The 12657-nt window shown below is 36.0% G+C and overlaps 2 protein-coding genes across 2 annotated transcripts in view; both read right to left on the bottom strand.

Moving 5' to 3' along the window:
- The window catches only part of LOC107722903 (growth factor receptor-bound protein 14-like), a 74431-nt gene extending 74342 nt beyond the window's left edge, over positions 1–89 (bottom strand). Inside the window, exon 1 of the mRNA XM_016531403.1 lies at positions 18–89. The gene's annotated coding sequence lies outside the window, so the exon portion shown is untranslated. The remainder of the gene's footprint in view (positions 1–17) is intronic.
- A 2815-nt stretch (positions 90–2904) lies between these two features.
- Positions 2905–12657, bottom strand: part of LOC107722895 (cordon-bleu protein-like 1) — a 62643-nt gene continuing 52890 nt past the window's right edge. Inside the window, exons 10-13 of the mRNA XM_016531391.1 lie at positions 8481–8725; positions 6113–6787; positions 3408–3548; positions 2905–3250 (exon numbers count right to left, since the gene is read on the bottom strand). Coding sequence (XP_016386877.1) covers positions 3176–3250; positions 3408–3548; positions 6113–6787; positions 8481–8725 — 1136 coding nt within the window. The 3' untranslated portion in view covers positions 2905–3175. The remainder of the gene's footprint in view (positions 3251–3407; positions 3549–6112; positions 6788–8480; positions 8726–12657) is intronic.

Raw genomic sequence — 12657 nt, forward strand, 5'->3', positions numbered from 1 at the left:
GGTTAAATGACACTTACGACTCGCTTCTCGTCCTGAACAGCAGCGGTGAACGCTAGTAGTAGTTTTGCTGACATATGCATATTTCAAACAGTACAGTAGGCTATGTTACAGTACCGCGTTAAAGAGAGTCCCTGCCAAGCCTTAAGATCCCACAGATGGCACTTTAGCGTCGCATTTGAAGGCGTTGTGGTCATGTGATGTGTTTATTGTGTTATACGGCTCTGTACCTGCTTCTGCTCGGCGCTCCCGCTCTCTCCACCATCTCTGCCGGTAACCGACTGCACCACTGCCACACACACACACACACACACACACACACACACACGAGCTGCGCGAGGGTGCGATGTGATGTGCGCGTCTGGAGAAGGAGAGAGAGAAAGAGGCTGAAAGAAAATAACTGCAAGAAAGCAAGAGGTAGAAGAAAAAGAGATTAAGGAAATGCAAGAAAAAATAAAGAAACATGAACATGCAGCCAAAAGAATTAATTAAAGATGGAGAAGACGCAAGAAAGATGAAAGGTGAAAATGCACAAGAAAGAAAAAGAAAGTGCAGGAAAAACTTGAGAAAAATGCAGGCAAAAAAAGTAAAAATTATCATGCAGCTAAAGGAATGAAATAAAGATGAATAAACTGCAAGAAAAGAATAAGAAATTCAAGACGGAGAAAATGCAAGAAATGAAAAGAAGAAAGATGAAAAAAATCCGAGAGAAAAAAAATGAACATGCAGCTGAAAGAATTAAATAGATGAAAATGCATGAAAAGATGAGATTGCAAAGTGGAGAGAATGCAAGAAATGAAAATGCAAATAATAATAATTAATTAAGAGAAGAAACAATTTACTTGTGTTTAAAATGAAGCTGAAGAAAAATAAAGATGAAGAAAATGCAAGACAGAGATTAAAAGGCAAAAAAAGTTTAATAAAAAACATTAATAAAAGGCTGGAAAATGAAACAAGACGAAAATGCAAGAAAAGAAAGATGAGGAAATTGCAAGAGATGAAAACATAAAAAAAAATAATAAAAATAAGTTGGAAAAAATGCAAAAAAGAAAACATGAACATGCACCTAAAAGAAATGAAGAAAGATGAAGAAAAGGAAAAGAAAATGAATCGGGGAAGAAAAAGCAAGAAAACAATGAGCAAGAAAGAAAGAAAGAAAGAAAGAAAGAAAAAAAGGAAAGAAAAAAAAGAAAGAAAGAAAGAAAGAAAAAGAAAGAAAAAAAAAAGAAAGAAAGAAAGAAAGAAAGAAAGAAAGAAAGAAAAAAAGGAAAGAAAAAAAAGAAAGAAAGAAAGAAAAAGAAAGAAAAAAAAAAGAAAGAAAGAAATGCAATAACACTGAAAAACTGCAAATAAAAAAAGGGTTAGAGTTTAGGTCTGACCTGCAAATCTGTAAAAAAAGAAAGAAATATGAAAACTGAATAAAAAAAGAACATACAAAAAAAGAAAGAAAGAAAGATCAAATACAAAAAAAAATCAAATTACAAAAAAAAAAAAAGAAAAAGAAAAAAGGTCAGAAAGAAAGAATCTAGGATTGGCAGGGTACAACAGATCTCTGTGGAGCAGAAGGGTCCCAGCCTTTACATTTACTTTATTTCCTTTGATATTTTACACAAATTGTTGCTTCATTATTTTCTTCAGCAAATGCCTTTTGATCTTCACACAGTTTGGCATCAGAAAAACAGCACATTTTCTTTAGTGAGACTTAAGCCCTATATGGAAAAGACTGGTGTTTCTCCATTCAGCTGCATTAAAGCTTTATTCATGAGAAACTGACAAGATCCTCCACTGAACAGAGCAAAAGAGATCAAACAGCCATCACTGAAGCACCTCATTCTCACGTGAGGATCTGTGTCCTGTAACAGCTGGATGACGCACAAATAAAGAACGGTGACAGAGTCGAGCCAGTGTCAGATTGCAGTAATTGTTCATTCTTGGAAAGTAAACAACTACTTTGTATTGTTCACTACATGCTTGAAATAAGACATATTATACTTTGACATCCTCACAGCATCAAAAACCGATTTGGAATTAGACCCACATGACAAAAAAAAAAAACACAATACGAGGATGCAAACTTTAAAAGTCTTTAATACAGAAAAGAGAGGAGAATTGAGTTCATACATATAATACAGCAGTATTCTCCTCAAAATGAATGCAACGGCCAGTGTTTTCTGTCTTGGCAACAGCTTTGATTAATCATTTGTTTTTGTGGGCTCCAGAAAACTGTTCAATGTCATAACATATTACTGTTTTAACATATTATAACTGCAGCCCATAATTAACGTAGATAAACTGTGTACTAATGTTTGGCAAGGGAATAAAGGAAGGGTTTATGTAACTGAAGAAGTTTCAGTACCATTTTTCATTGGCTAATAATTATATAAATCAAATCTACGCCTAATAATTTAAACAAACAAACAAACAAAAAGACCTCATTTTCTTTCACATCTGCATATTTACAAATTTCATAATGGAATTCACGTCACAAAGCAACCCGAAAATATTCATTTTAAAATATGATAACATTAATAGCATCTCTGCTACAATTATTAAGAGGGAAAAAGTGTAACAGATATTAAGGGAAAATTGTCCAAATGCAGAATAAATTAAAAGAAATCCACAGCTGTAGTTCATCTCCATGTGTCTGCTCTGCATCAGGAAAAGCCTAATTTAATATGTCGTATGGTCACTATGAACTGACATATAGATTTCTATGAACTGTTGTTTATTTATACATTTGAAATATTTTCTATTTTTTATTTATATATTACGTAAATATAAATTTTTATATATATATATATATATCAAACATAATATTAAAAATACACAAACAGTTCATATGTATATTTTTAAATGAATATATATATATATTTTTTTTTTTCATTTTTTAAGTTAATTTAAGGCATGTTGTTGCTAATTAAAAACTGCTGTGTTAGGAAAAAAAGCCAAAAAAAAAAAGAGAAAAGTGAATGATAAGTACACTGTAATTGGTAGAAGTGGAAGACTGCGCTCTGCACAGTTCTGACCAGATCCAGATAAAAAAAAAAAAAAAGTCTGAAAGTCTTTTGATTTGTGAGTAACCTAGTGTTAGAAAAAAAATAGAGATGGAAGATCTTCTCTTGACCTGCGGAATGTTTGAGAACGAGTGACGCTGGAATTCCATCAATGGAGGCACATTTCATTCTTCCACTGAATGAAAGACTTCAGACATTCCCTTCAGTGTGGCAGACGGCGCTAAAGATGCTTCAGACCCCTGTGCAGAAAGAGACTTTATTAAATGATTCATCGCAGATTGTCAGATATTAACAGTGTGTTAAAGCACACAAAGGACCTTTAAAATAAAGGTTACTGTATTATCAGGTTTTGCAAGCGCTTCAGTGATGGATAGATCTAGAGTTCGATTCACTCACTGGTGACGGTTGAGTATTTCCAATCTTACATGTTCCCATGCCTCCGTCTCGAGTGGAGCTCGGCGCTGGGCCGCCGTGGCCTGCTGTTTGCCATGGGGCCTCTCCGGATCTCTCTGTGCGTCCTTCTCCATTGTCTGTCACCTGTGGTCCACAGGGGGGAAGAAAACACACAATAGACACTCTCTCAATGAGGGCTGAGGATGATATACACTAGGCAGGCACAGGGTCTGTGAAAAAAAGACACTGCTGCTTCTGCGTCACGCGCATAAATCACATGAAGAAGACACAGATAGATGTTCCACTGTACCCCCACTGACAGACACTCACACACATCAGAAAAATTACACACACTCACACAGACACACACGCATATATGTAAAATGCTGAATATACACAGTGTTAATAGACATAAATGTAGCTTTAAAATGGCAATTTTTGACAAGGCAAAGGCAATACAGTGGAATAAAATTATTATCTTATATTATATTATAAACTCATTTTAAAAAATGACAATATTTTTCAACAAATTCACTACTGTTCAAAGGTTTGGGGTCAGAAAGATTTTTTTTTTTTTAATGTCTAAAATACTGCATATACACATTAGTGTAAATAAATACAAATTAACTTCATAAAAATGTTCAGGCCAAGGGCATAATGGAATACAATTATATTATATTAATTATATTGTATTATATAAAAAATAACTTAATGTTCAGACCAAGGGCAATATAGCTGAATTAAATTGTTGTATTATATTATATTATATTACATTATATTATTAATTTAAAAATACATATATGTTTTAACTTAAATAAAATAAAACAAATTTAAATATAATTTTTTTTAACAGATTTAGTACTGTTCAAAAGTTTAGGTTCAGTACGATGTTTTTGAAAAAAAGACACTTATGTTCATCAAAAGTTTGCATTTATTTGGTCAAAGATACAGTAAAAACTAATATTGTGAAATCAAATTCACAAATTTTCCAATTTATTATTTTTTAAAATGTAATTTATTCCTGTGATCAAAGCTGAATTTTCAGCATCATTACTCCAGTCTTCAGTGTCACATGATCATTCAGAAATCATTCTAATATGCTGATTTCTGATTATTATCAATGTTGAAAACAGTTGTTCTGCTTAATATTTGTGTGGAAACCAGTACACTTTTTTTCAGGATTCTTTGATTAATAGAAAGTGTAAAAAAAAATTTAAAAAAAACTTTTGCAACATTATAAACGTCTTTGTCACTTTTGATAAATCCATGCTGAATAAAAATATTATTATTCTATTATTAAAAATATATTATTAATATATATTTTAAATAGTCAAGGCATATCTTCCATGCAGTTTTCTGTATGAAGAATGAATAACATTTAATCATATTGATTGTTATGCACCAATATGAGACATAGTCAAAAACAGCTGTATTTACATACACCATCAGTCAAAAGCTTAGACACGCTTGACTGAATCTTCTCATAAATGTTTCACATGATCTTAAAAATAATTTAAACCCATCAGCAAACAAAAGCTTTTACTCAAGACTGTTTTGACGCCGATGAGACCAAACATACATTGTATACTCTGACGGCACACAACAGCGCCCTGCATCTCTAAACACGCTCTCAGCTGACCCCGACAACGCAACAACAAAGAAGAGTAGACAGGTCAATCCAGGACATAGATTAATGAGCCATGTGCGTCAATACATTGAGTACACACGCTGCCATTACAATGAGTGTCATCCAACTCCCAATATTAATTTACCAGCGCCAGTTTAAACCGGGTGGATTTCACAATAGAATATTTACTTACACAACAACTGTAGCACAATGAGGCTACAAAGATGAGCCAAGCACTGCTACAGCAGCACCCAAAAAACCTCGCAGGTCCAGACTGCACCCGCAACGTGTTCGGACCTTCTCACTGCACAATGTCAGATTATTCGTTCATCTTATCAAATCTGTCAGAAACAAGCCTCTATTTTACCTCAAAATCAAAAGAAAGAAATTAAACATTATATTCTAACTCAAGAAAGTGCAGTCTATTTTAGGACAATAACATTTAATGACCTTTTTTAAGCACATTTCCCCTGCAATTGTGGGGGAACATTAAAAAAAGAAAACATTGTAATTTTTGTTGTAATCAAATGCTGGGAAGTGACAGTATGACTCATCACTCAATGATTTTTTTTTTTTTTCAAAACTTTTTACAAACTGATGTTCAGTAACCAACTACAAGCAAATATGTCAAGATGTGGCCTCTTTTTTAATTTATAGGTTTGTTGTGGTGGCACATTCCAGTCATAAGTGGTTAAAATATTCTTTATTTTGTTAAAATACATAATATTTTTTCTTATAATAATTAGAAAAATAATACATTTTCAATTCATTTTGCAATGCAAAATTCTTAAATGGAGTCTTTATTTTTTGTTAAAACACATAAAACATACAAAAAGTATTTTACTTAAAATATAATAATAATAATATAGAATTGTCGTAAAAATACGTTTTCAATGCATATTGCAATTCAAATAAAAAATATTGTAATAAAAAAATGTAAATAAATTATACAAAATTTCTTTAAACACACACACACACGAAAAACCAACATACTGTTATTGTGACCTGGCCATATTTTTGTGAGATTTGGCCCCTAAAAAGGTGACCACTATTAATTAAAGTTTTTCTAGGTTGTACTCACAGTGCTGGCTGGTGGCTCAGGAGACTCTGTAATGGACCTCTGTTTTGTGAGAAGATGTGTGCGTGGTAACTGCCCCAGGGGTTGATGGGAAAGCAACTGGGACCTCTTCACTGCAGAAGACACAGCCTGAGCGAAACGAGAGGGCGAAGAGGGCGAGTACGGTTTGGGAGCGGCGAAGCTTCTCAGCTTCTCTAGACTCAGTGAAGGCGTGGGGTTTGTGGGAAGACTCTTCTGGCGGGACACTACAGATGACGGTGGAAATTTGGGAGCTTCGGGTGGAGGTACATCCACCTCTGCAGTTCGAGGTGCATCACTGGCTCTTGCTTCCCATTGCACCGGTGGCGGTGGAGGTGGTAAGTTGTCCAGTGCAGGAAACACATCTGATTGCGGGCTTTTTGCGGTTTCTTTGGGCCGGGTCACAGGACTGCTACAACAACTGCTGCTATTACTGCCCACACTTGCTCTGCGAACGGCCGCGGAGGTTACGTAATCCCCGGGTGTTCGTTTGTGCTGCGGCTGGCGGAAAGAAGCTGGTTTGGGTCTTGTTGCCGGTGGAACTTTCTTGCATTCAGTTCCTTCTACAGGGGATGAAATGGCAGCTAGAGGTGAAGTACAAGGACTAGTTTGCGCAAAGACGTTCTGATGGCCGTTAACAGCAACTGTGCCGAAATAGAACTTTTGATTTTAATAATGAATTTAATGAAATTAATGAAATTAACATTAACTACGATTAATAAATGTTTCATAAGTATTTGTCATTGTTAACTAATGCAGTTAACTAATGTTAAAAAATTGAACCTTATTGTAAAGTGTAACCGTTTCATCATATATTTATATTTTAATTCTCTATCATATTTATTGCAATTACCAAAAATCATATTGAATCATTCTAATTTTTATTCAACAATAACAACAGGAATAGTAAGGTATTCCGATGGGTTTCTAAGCTTTGCTAGAGTGTTCTGGCTTGTTTTTAGGAGTTGATAGGGTCCTTCAGGCTGGTTCGGTAGCCAACCCTCTACATTGCGAGTAAATCACTCGCATATGCGACTAAATCTTCACTCTGGAGACTAAATTATGTCTAATATTAGCCAATTTCTAATAAATTCTCAGATTTTACTCGCCAGTGTGTGAGTTGGAGGCTAAGTATAAGTTTAGCTCAGATATATTTTCACTCGCCGAACACTCTCTGACTGAGCGCTTCAGAGTTTCACTCTCCGCCAAGCGATCTGTGCTGTTTTTCAGTTCATCTGAATGGATGTGCAACGCACCTGTATTTAACGTACCGTAAACTCTAGTGTGAAGGCGCACGACTCGCCGTCGCTTTGTTTCACACACACGCAGCGAGAGAGGGAGAGAGAGAATTGACGCGCTACCTATGCGCGCTACATGTAAACGATATTCTTTGTTGTATTTTCCTGTCCAAATAACGGAGTTCCTTTGGAATTCTTCCGCTTTTAAGAACTACCGCTTTCCCCGCAAACGGCAATCTCATTGGCTGGTGCTCACCTATTATCGTCCCTGTTTTGATTTCAGCAAATCAGTTCGAGCGAACGCACACAACCTGATTAATATTCATGAATCCAGTAGCTCATTAATCCTTGGTGCGTTTTATATTGTTCTTATTAGCAGAATTCGTATCATTATTATCTTGTCAGTATTTTTGTTACTTTTTCCCCAATTTTTTTTTTTTTTTACAGAAACACTGAATGACCAAAAAAGCACCACCACCAGTCCGAAGTTCAGTTAAAATGACTAATATGCATTCATACATGGTTATCAAGTTTTAATTCTAATTACTAAAGTTCTACCATTAAATAATACTTGATTATCATATAATGCTTGACTGACTGATGTTAAGAGTGTACTTTCAGATATTTATAAAACTGTGCCATTTTACAAACACGCACACATATATATATATATATATTTATCAGTCTGGCGAGTAAACTAAAAAATTTACTAGCCAATGGCGATTCAATTGCCAAGATGTTCGTAGAGGGCTGGTAGGGTAGTTTGGTAACACTTTACTTAAAGCCTTTATGTATAATGCATTGTAAAAGCAGATTTAATGCATTAATTATGCCTTGTAATGCACCTTATAATGCATTGTACAATCTCATGAATAATTGTAACCGCAGTTAATACACTATAACATTTATCAATTCATTGTTACACTATGCATTTTAAATTTGGATATAATTATTTACGACAAGATGTAATGTATTACAATGCACATTATGAATAATTATAATTCCCTTTAATAACCCTTTATAATGCATTATACATAAAGGCTTTACGTGAAGTGTTACTGGCAGTTTTAGTTGTGCTCTTAGATTTGTATAAAATGAACACTACTGTACAGTACATACGCCGCATCTGTGGACTGGTCACATGATGGATTGTCTCTGGCCATCCTACTTTCCAGAATCTCTGAATCCTGAGAGGGAGTTGCCGTCCCAGCCCGGCCCGAGTCCAGAGAGATGTCAGCAGACAGGTTGAGGCTGCTGTCGTCGTCCTCCTCCTCCTCCACAGCGGCCACCTGACCTTCTGCGCTCACATTCATCTCCTCCTGTTCCCTGATCTCCTCCAGAGGAGACGCCAACGCCACTTCTGCAGTGTAAAATCACAACGAATGCACAAAGTCAAATGCTTAAATATTACAAAGTGCAGCCCAATCCTTTGAGCTCTTCACTGTATCCCCCAGCAACACTAACTCAGGGGTTTCCACATCAAACTGAAGTGATGTCCATTCTCAGCTGATAGAGGGAGAGATCTGGCATATGCAGCATTAATATGGATTCTCTGCTCCTCAGACTGAGCGAGCGCCGTTAATTAAGACGTCTCGCTGCTCTCGCCTGATTCAGCTCTTCAATCGCCCTCTCTGGAGACCAGCGAGATGAAGAAACATCCAGAGAGCTGTCTCTGTGATCTCTCTCAGACATTTAGATTCAAAGCCCTTCTGCAGCCGCTCTTTCTATCTCTGCTCCACTCTGAGCTCGTATTTATGCGTTTTGGGGCTCTTTATTTATTTATTTGCTTTCTCAGTCTCTCTCAGTGAAGTTATTAGATCTTATCAGCCAATCAGTGTTGACACGACCCTGCATTGAATAAAGCCTTGTGACACAATGCAACTCAGCAAAAGTTGCAGAAGCATTCAACACACTTGTAAGAAACAAAAGCGAGTGAATGATCCCTGCTGGGTCTCGGGAGGCCATCTTTGTATAGTTATGAACAAAAAGAAAAGTCTGCCTGCAGATTTTGGCTCGTGATTAGAGAGCATTTACACTCCTCATCTCACTTTTTACTTCACAGAAAACCCCCATCTTAAGAAAACAATGTATTTTTATGAGTGCTTTCAGAGATAAATCATATAAAAGTTACAGAGAGATGTTTTTTCTTAATGCATTTACTCCACAGATGTGCAATGCAGGTGAGCTGTATATAGCAAAGTGTGCAATGCTTCAATGATTACAAGAGGACTGGTTTGTTGCATCTCTTGCTTCCAGCACAGACATGGTCTAAAGTGAAATTTGATTAAAAGATTACATTTGTTTGTTTTTTTTACAGAATTTCATGGTTCAGATAAAGAGAGTGGTCAGGTCAACGAGATGAAAACAGCAGAGATGAGACGAGAACTTAATGCATTTACTCCACAGATGTGCAATGCAGGTGAGCTGTATACAGCAATGTGTGCAATGCTTAAATTTTTACAAGAGGACTGGTTTGTTGCATCTCTTGCTTCCAGCACAGACATGGTCTAAAGTGAAATTTGATTAAAAGATTACATTTGTTTGTTTTTTTACAGAATTTCATGGTTCAGATAAAGAGCGTGGTCAGGTCAACGAGATGAAAACAGCAGAGATGAGACGAGAAAAAGATGAAGAGAATATGGGCGAGGTACCACGTCATTACAATCTGTTCGAAAAGAAACAAAAAGAATAAAACTGATCCAAAGAGACGTGATTTATATAACAAATGAGAAAAGTTTAAATGCTGTAAAAGCAAACAAAGTTAGTTACATACTGTGTAAATCTGTAAAAATGTAAAGAGCAGAAAAGCTACAGACGAATGGATGGGTGGATAGAATAATTGGTAGATTAATAGAATGATCTGATAGAATGAAAATGATAATGACAGAAAGTACGATAGAAAGTATGATAGAACGACAGATAGATAGATAGATAGATAGATAGAACGACAGACAGATAGATAGATAGAACGACATATAGATAGATAGATAGAACGACAGATAGATAGATAGAATGACATATAGATAGATAGATAGATAGATAAAATGATAGCGAAAGAAAGTACGATTAAAAGTACGATAGAACAACAGAACAATAGATTGATAGATAGACAGACAGACAGACAGATAGAGATGGATAGATAGACAGTAGGGACGGGAAGATTCCCCGATTCGCTCGGTGCATCTTCATAAAAAGTTAACGATGCGATGCATCGGTTTAAAAAGTGTGCATCGGCTACAAGTTGTCATTTATATCGCGATGCATCGTTTCTAACATATTTGCATCGGTAAAAAACTATTTATTCTTAAGCAGCCCTTAATGTCGATCATGGATCAAATCGATCCACCATGACAAACAGCGAATATATCTGTGCGGAGACGTTGCGTTTTCCTCAGTGCATAACTGACATGTCACAGGTATATTTTTCATCTGTAAATGTTATAAAGTCATGCAAACATGTCCATTTTGCAGTCAGGAGTGGGCGAGGCACGCGAGAGCAACAAGCGCAGCTGTGTGCATGCGCACTAAACAGAAGGAGCGCAATCGAATAGGAGAACAATAATTCTGAATAAAATATACATTTTGCTAAAAAATTTGTTTTTTGGACATTAAATGTGTCTTTTGTAGAATTTTAAACCTATACATAAATTGTATTTTTATGATAGCAGTAACTGTAAGTGGACTATTGTAATAGGTAAATCAAATGTAAGCTAGTACAGTACTAATTACTAAGCTCTGATGAGTTAATGTGTATTTCTTATACCAGTTAAAATATAGTAATTTTCTTTATTAATTTGTAATAAAACCAGAGAGAAAGGCTGCATGGCTAGAAACTGTAAAAAAAAATAATAATAAAAAAAAAATAATAATAGTATGTGAGACGGTGGTAATATCATTGTGTTCCTATTGGTCAGTAGAGGAGCTTAGCTCCCTAATAGACAGACAGACAGACAGACAGATAAAATGGTAATGACAGAAAGTACGATAGAACAATAGAAAGACAGAACGATAGATAGACAGACAGATAGATAAAATGGTAATGACAGAAAGTACGACAGAACGATAGAAAGACAGAACGATAGATAGACAGACAGACAGACAGACACAGACAGATAGATAAAATGATAACGACAGAAAGTAAAATAGAATGATAGAAAGACAGAACGACAGACAGACAGACAGATAGATAGATAGACAGACAGACAAAATGGTAATGACAAAAAGTACGATAGAAAGACAGAATGATAGATAGACAGACAGACAGATACCGCATGAATGATAGACAAACAGACAGACAGACAGACATACAGACAGACACAGACAGACAGACAAAATGGTAACGACAGAAAGTATGATAGAAAGACAGAACGACAGACAGACAGACAGATAGATAGATAGATAGATAGAGACAGACAGACAGACAGACAGACAGACAGACAGACAGACAGACAGACAGACAGACAGACAGACAGACAGACAGACAGACAGACAGACAGACAGACAGACAGACAGACAGACAGACAGACAGACAGACAGACAGACAGACAGACAGACAGACAGACAGACAGACAGACAGACAGACAGACAGACAGACAGACAGACAGACAGACAGACAGACAGACAGACAGACATACAGACAGACACAGACAGACAGACAAAATGGTAACGACAAAAAGTACGATAGAAAGACAGAACGATAGACAGACAGACAGACAGATAAAATGGTAACGACAGAAAGTACGATAGAACGATAGAAAGACAGAACGACAGACAGACAGATAAAATGATAACGACAGAAAGTACGATAGAAAGACAGAACGACAGACAGACAGACAGACAGACAGACAGACAGAGAGATAGATAGATAGACAGACAGACAAAATGGTAATGACAAAAAGTACGATAGAAAGACAGAATGATAGATAGACAGACAGACAGATACATATAGATAAGATAGACAAACAGACAGACAGACAGACATACAGACAGACAGACAAAATGGTAACGACAGAAAGTATGATAGAAAGACAGAACGTAGATAGACAGACAAACAGACAGACAGACAAACAGACATACAGACAGACACAGACAGATAGATAGACAGACAGACAGACAGACAAAATGGTAACGACAGAAAGTACGATAGAACGATAGACAGACAGACAGACAGATAGACAGATAGACAAAATGGTAACGGCAGAAAGTACGATAGAAAGACAGAACGATAGACAGACAGACAGACAGACAAAATGGTAATGACAGAAAGTACGATAGAACGATAGAAAGACAGAA

This window comes from Sinocyclocheilus rhinocerous, unplaced genomic scaffold (genome assembly GCF_001515625.1).
Source record: "Sinocyclocheilus rhinocerous isolate Xijiao unplaced genomic scaffold, SAMN03320098_v1.1 scaffold934, whole genome shotgun sequence".
Classification (NCBI taxonomy): domain Eukaryota; kingdom Metazoa; phylum Chordata; class Actinopteri; order Cypriniformes; family Cyprinidae; genus Sinocyclocheilus; species Sinocyclocheilus rhinocerous.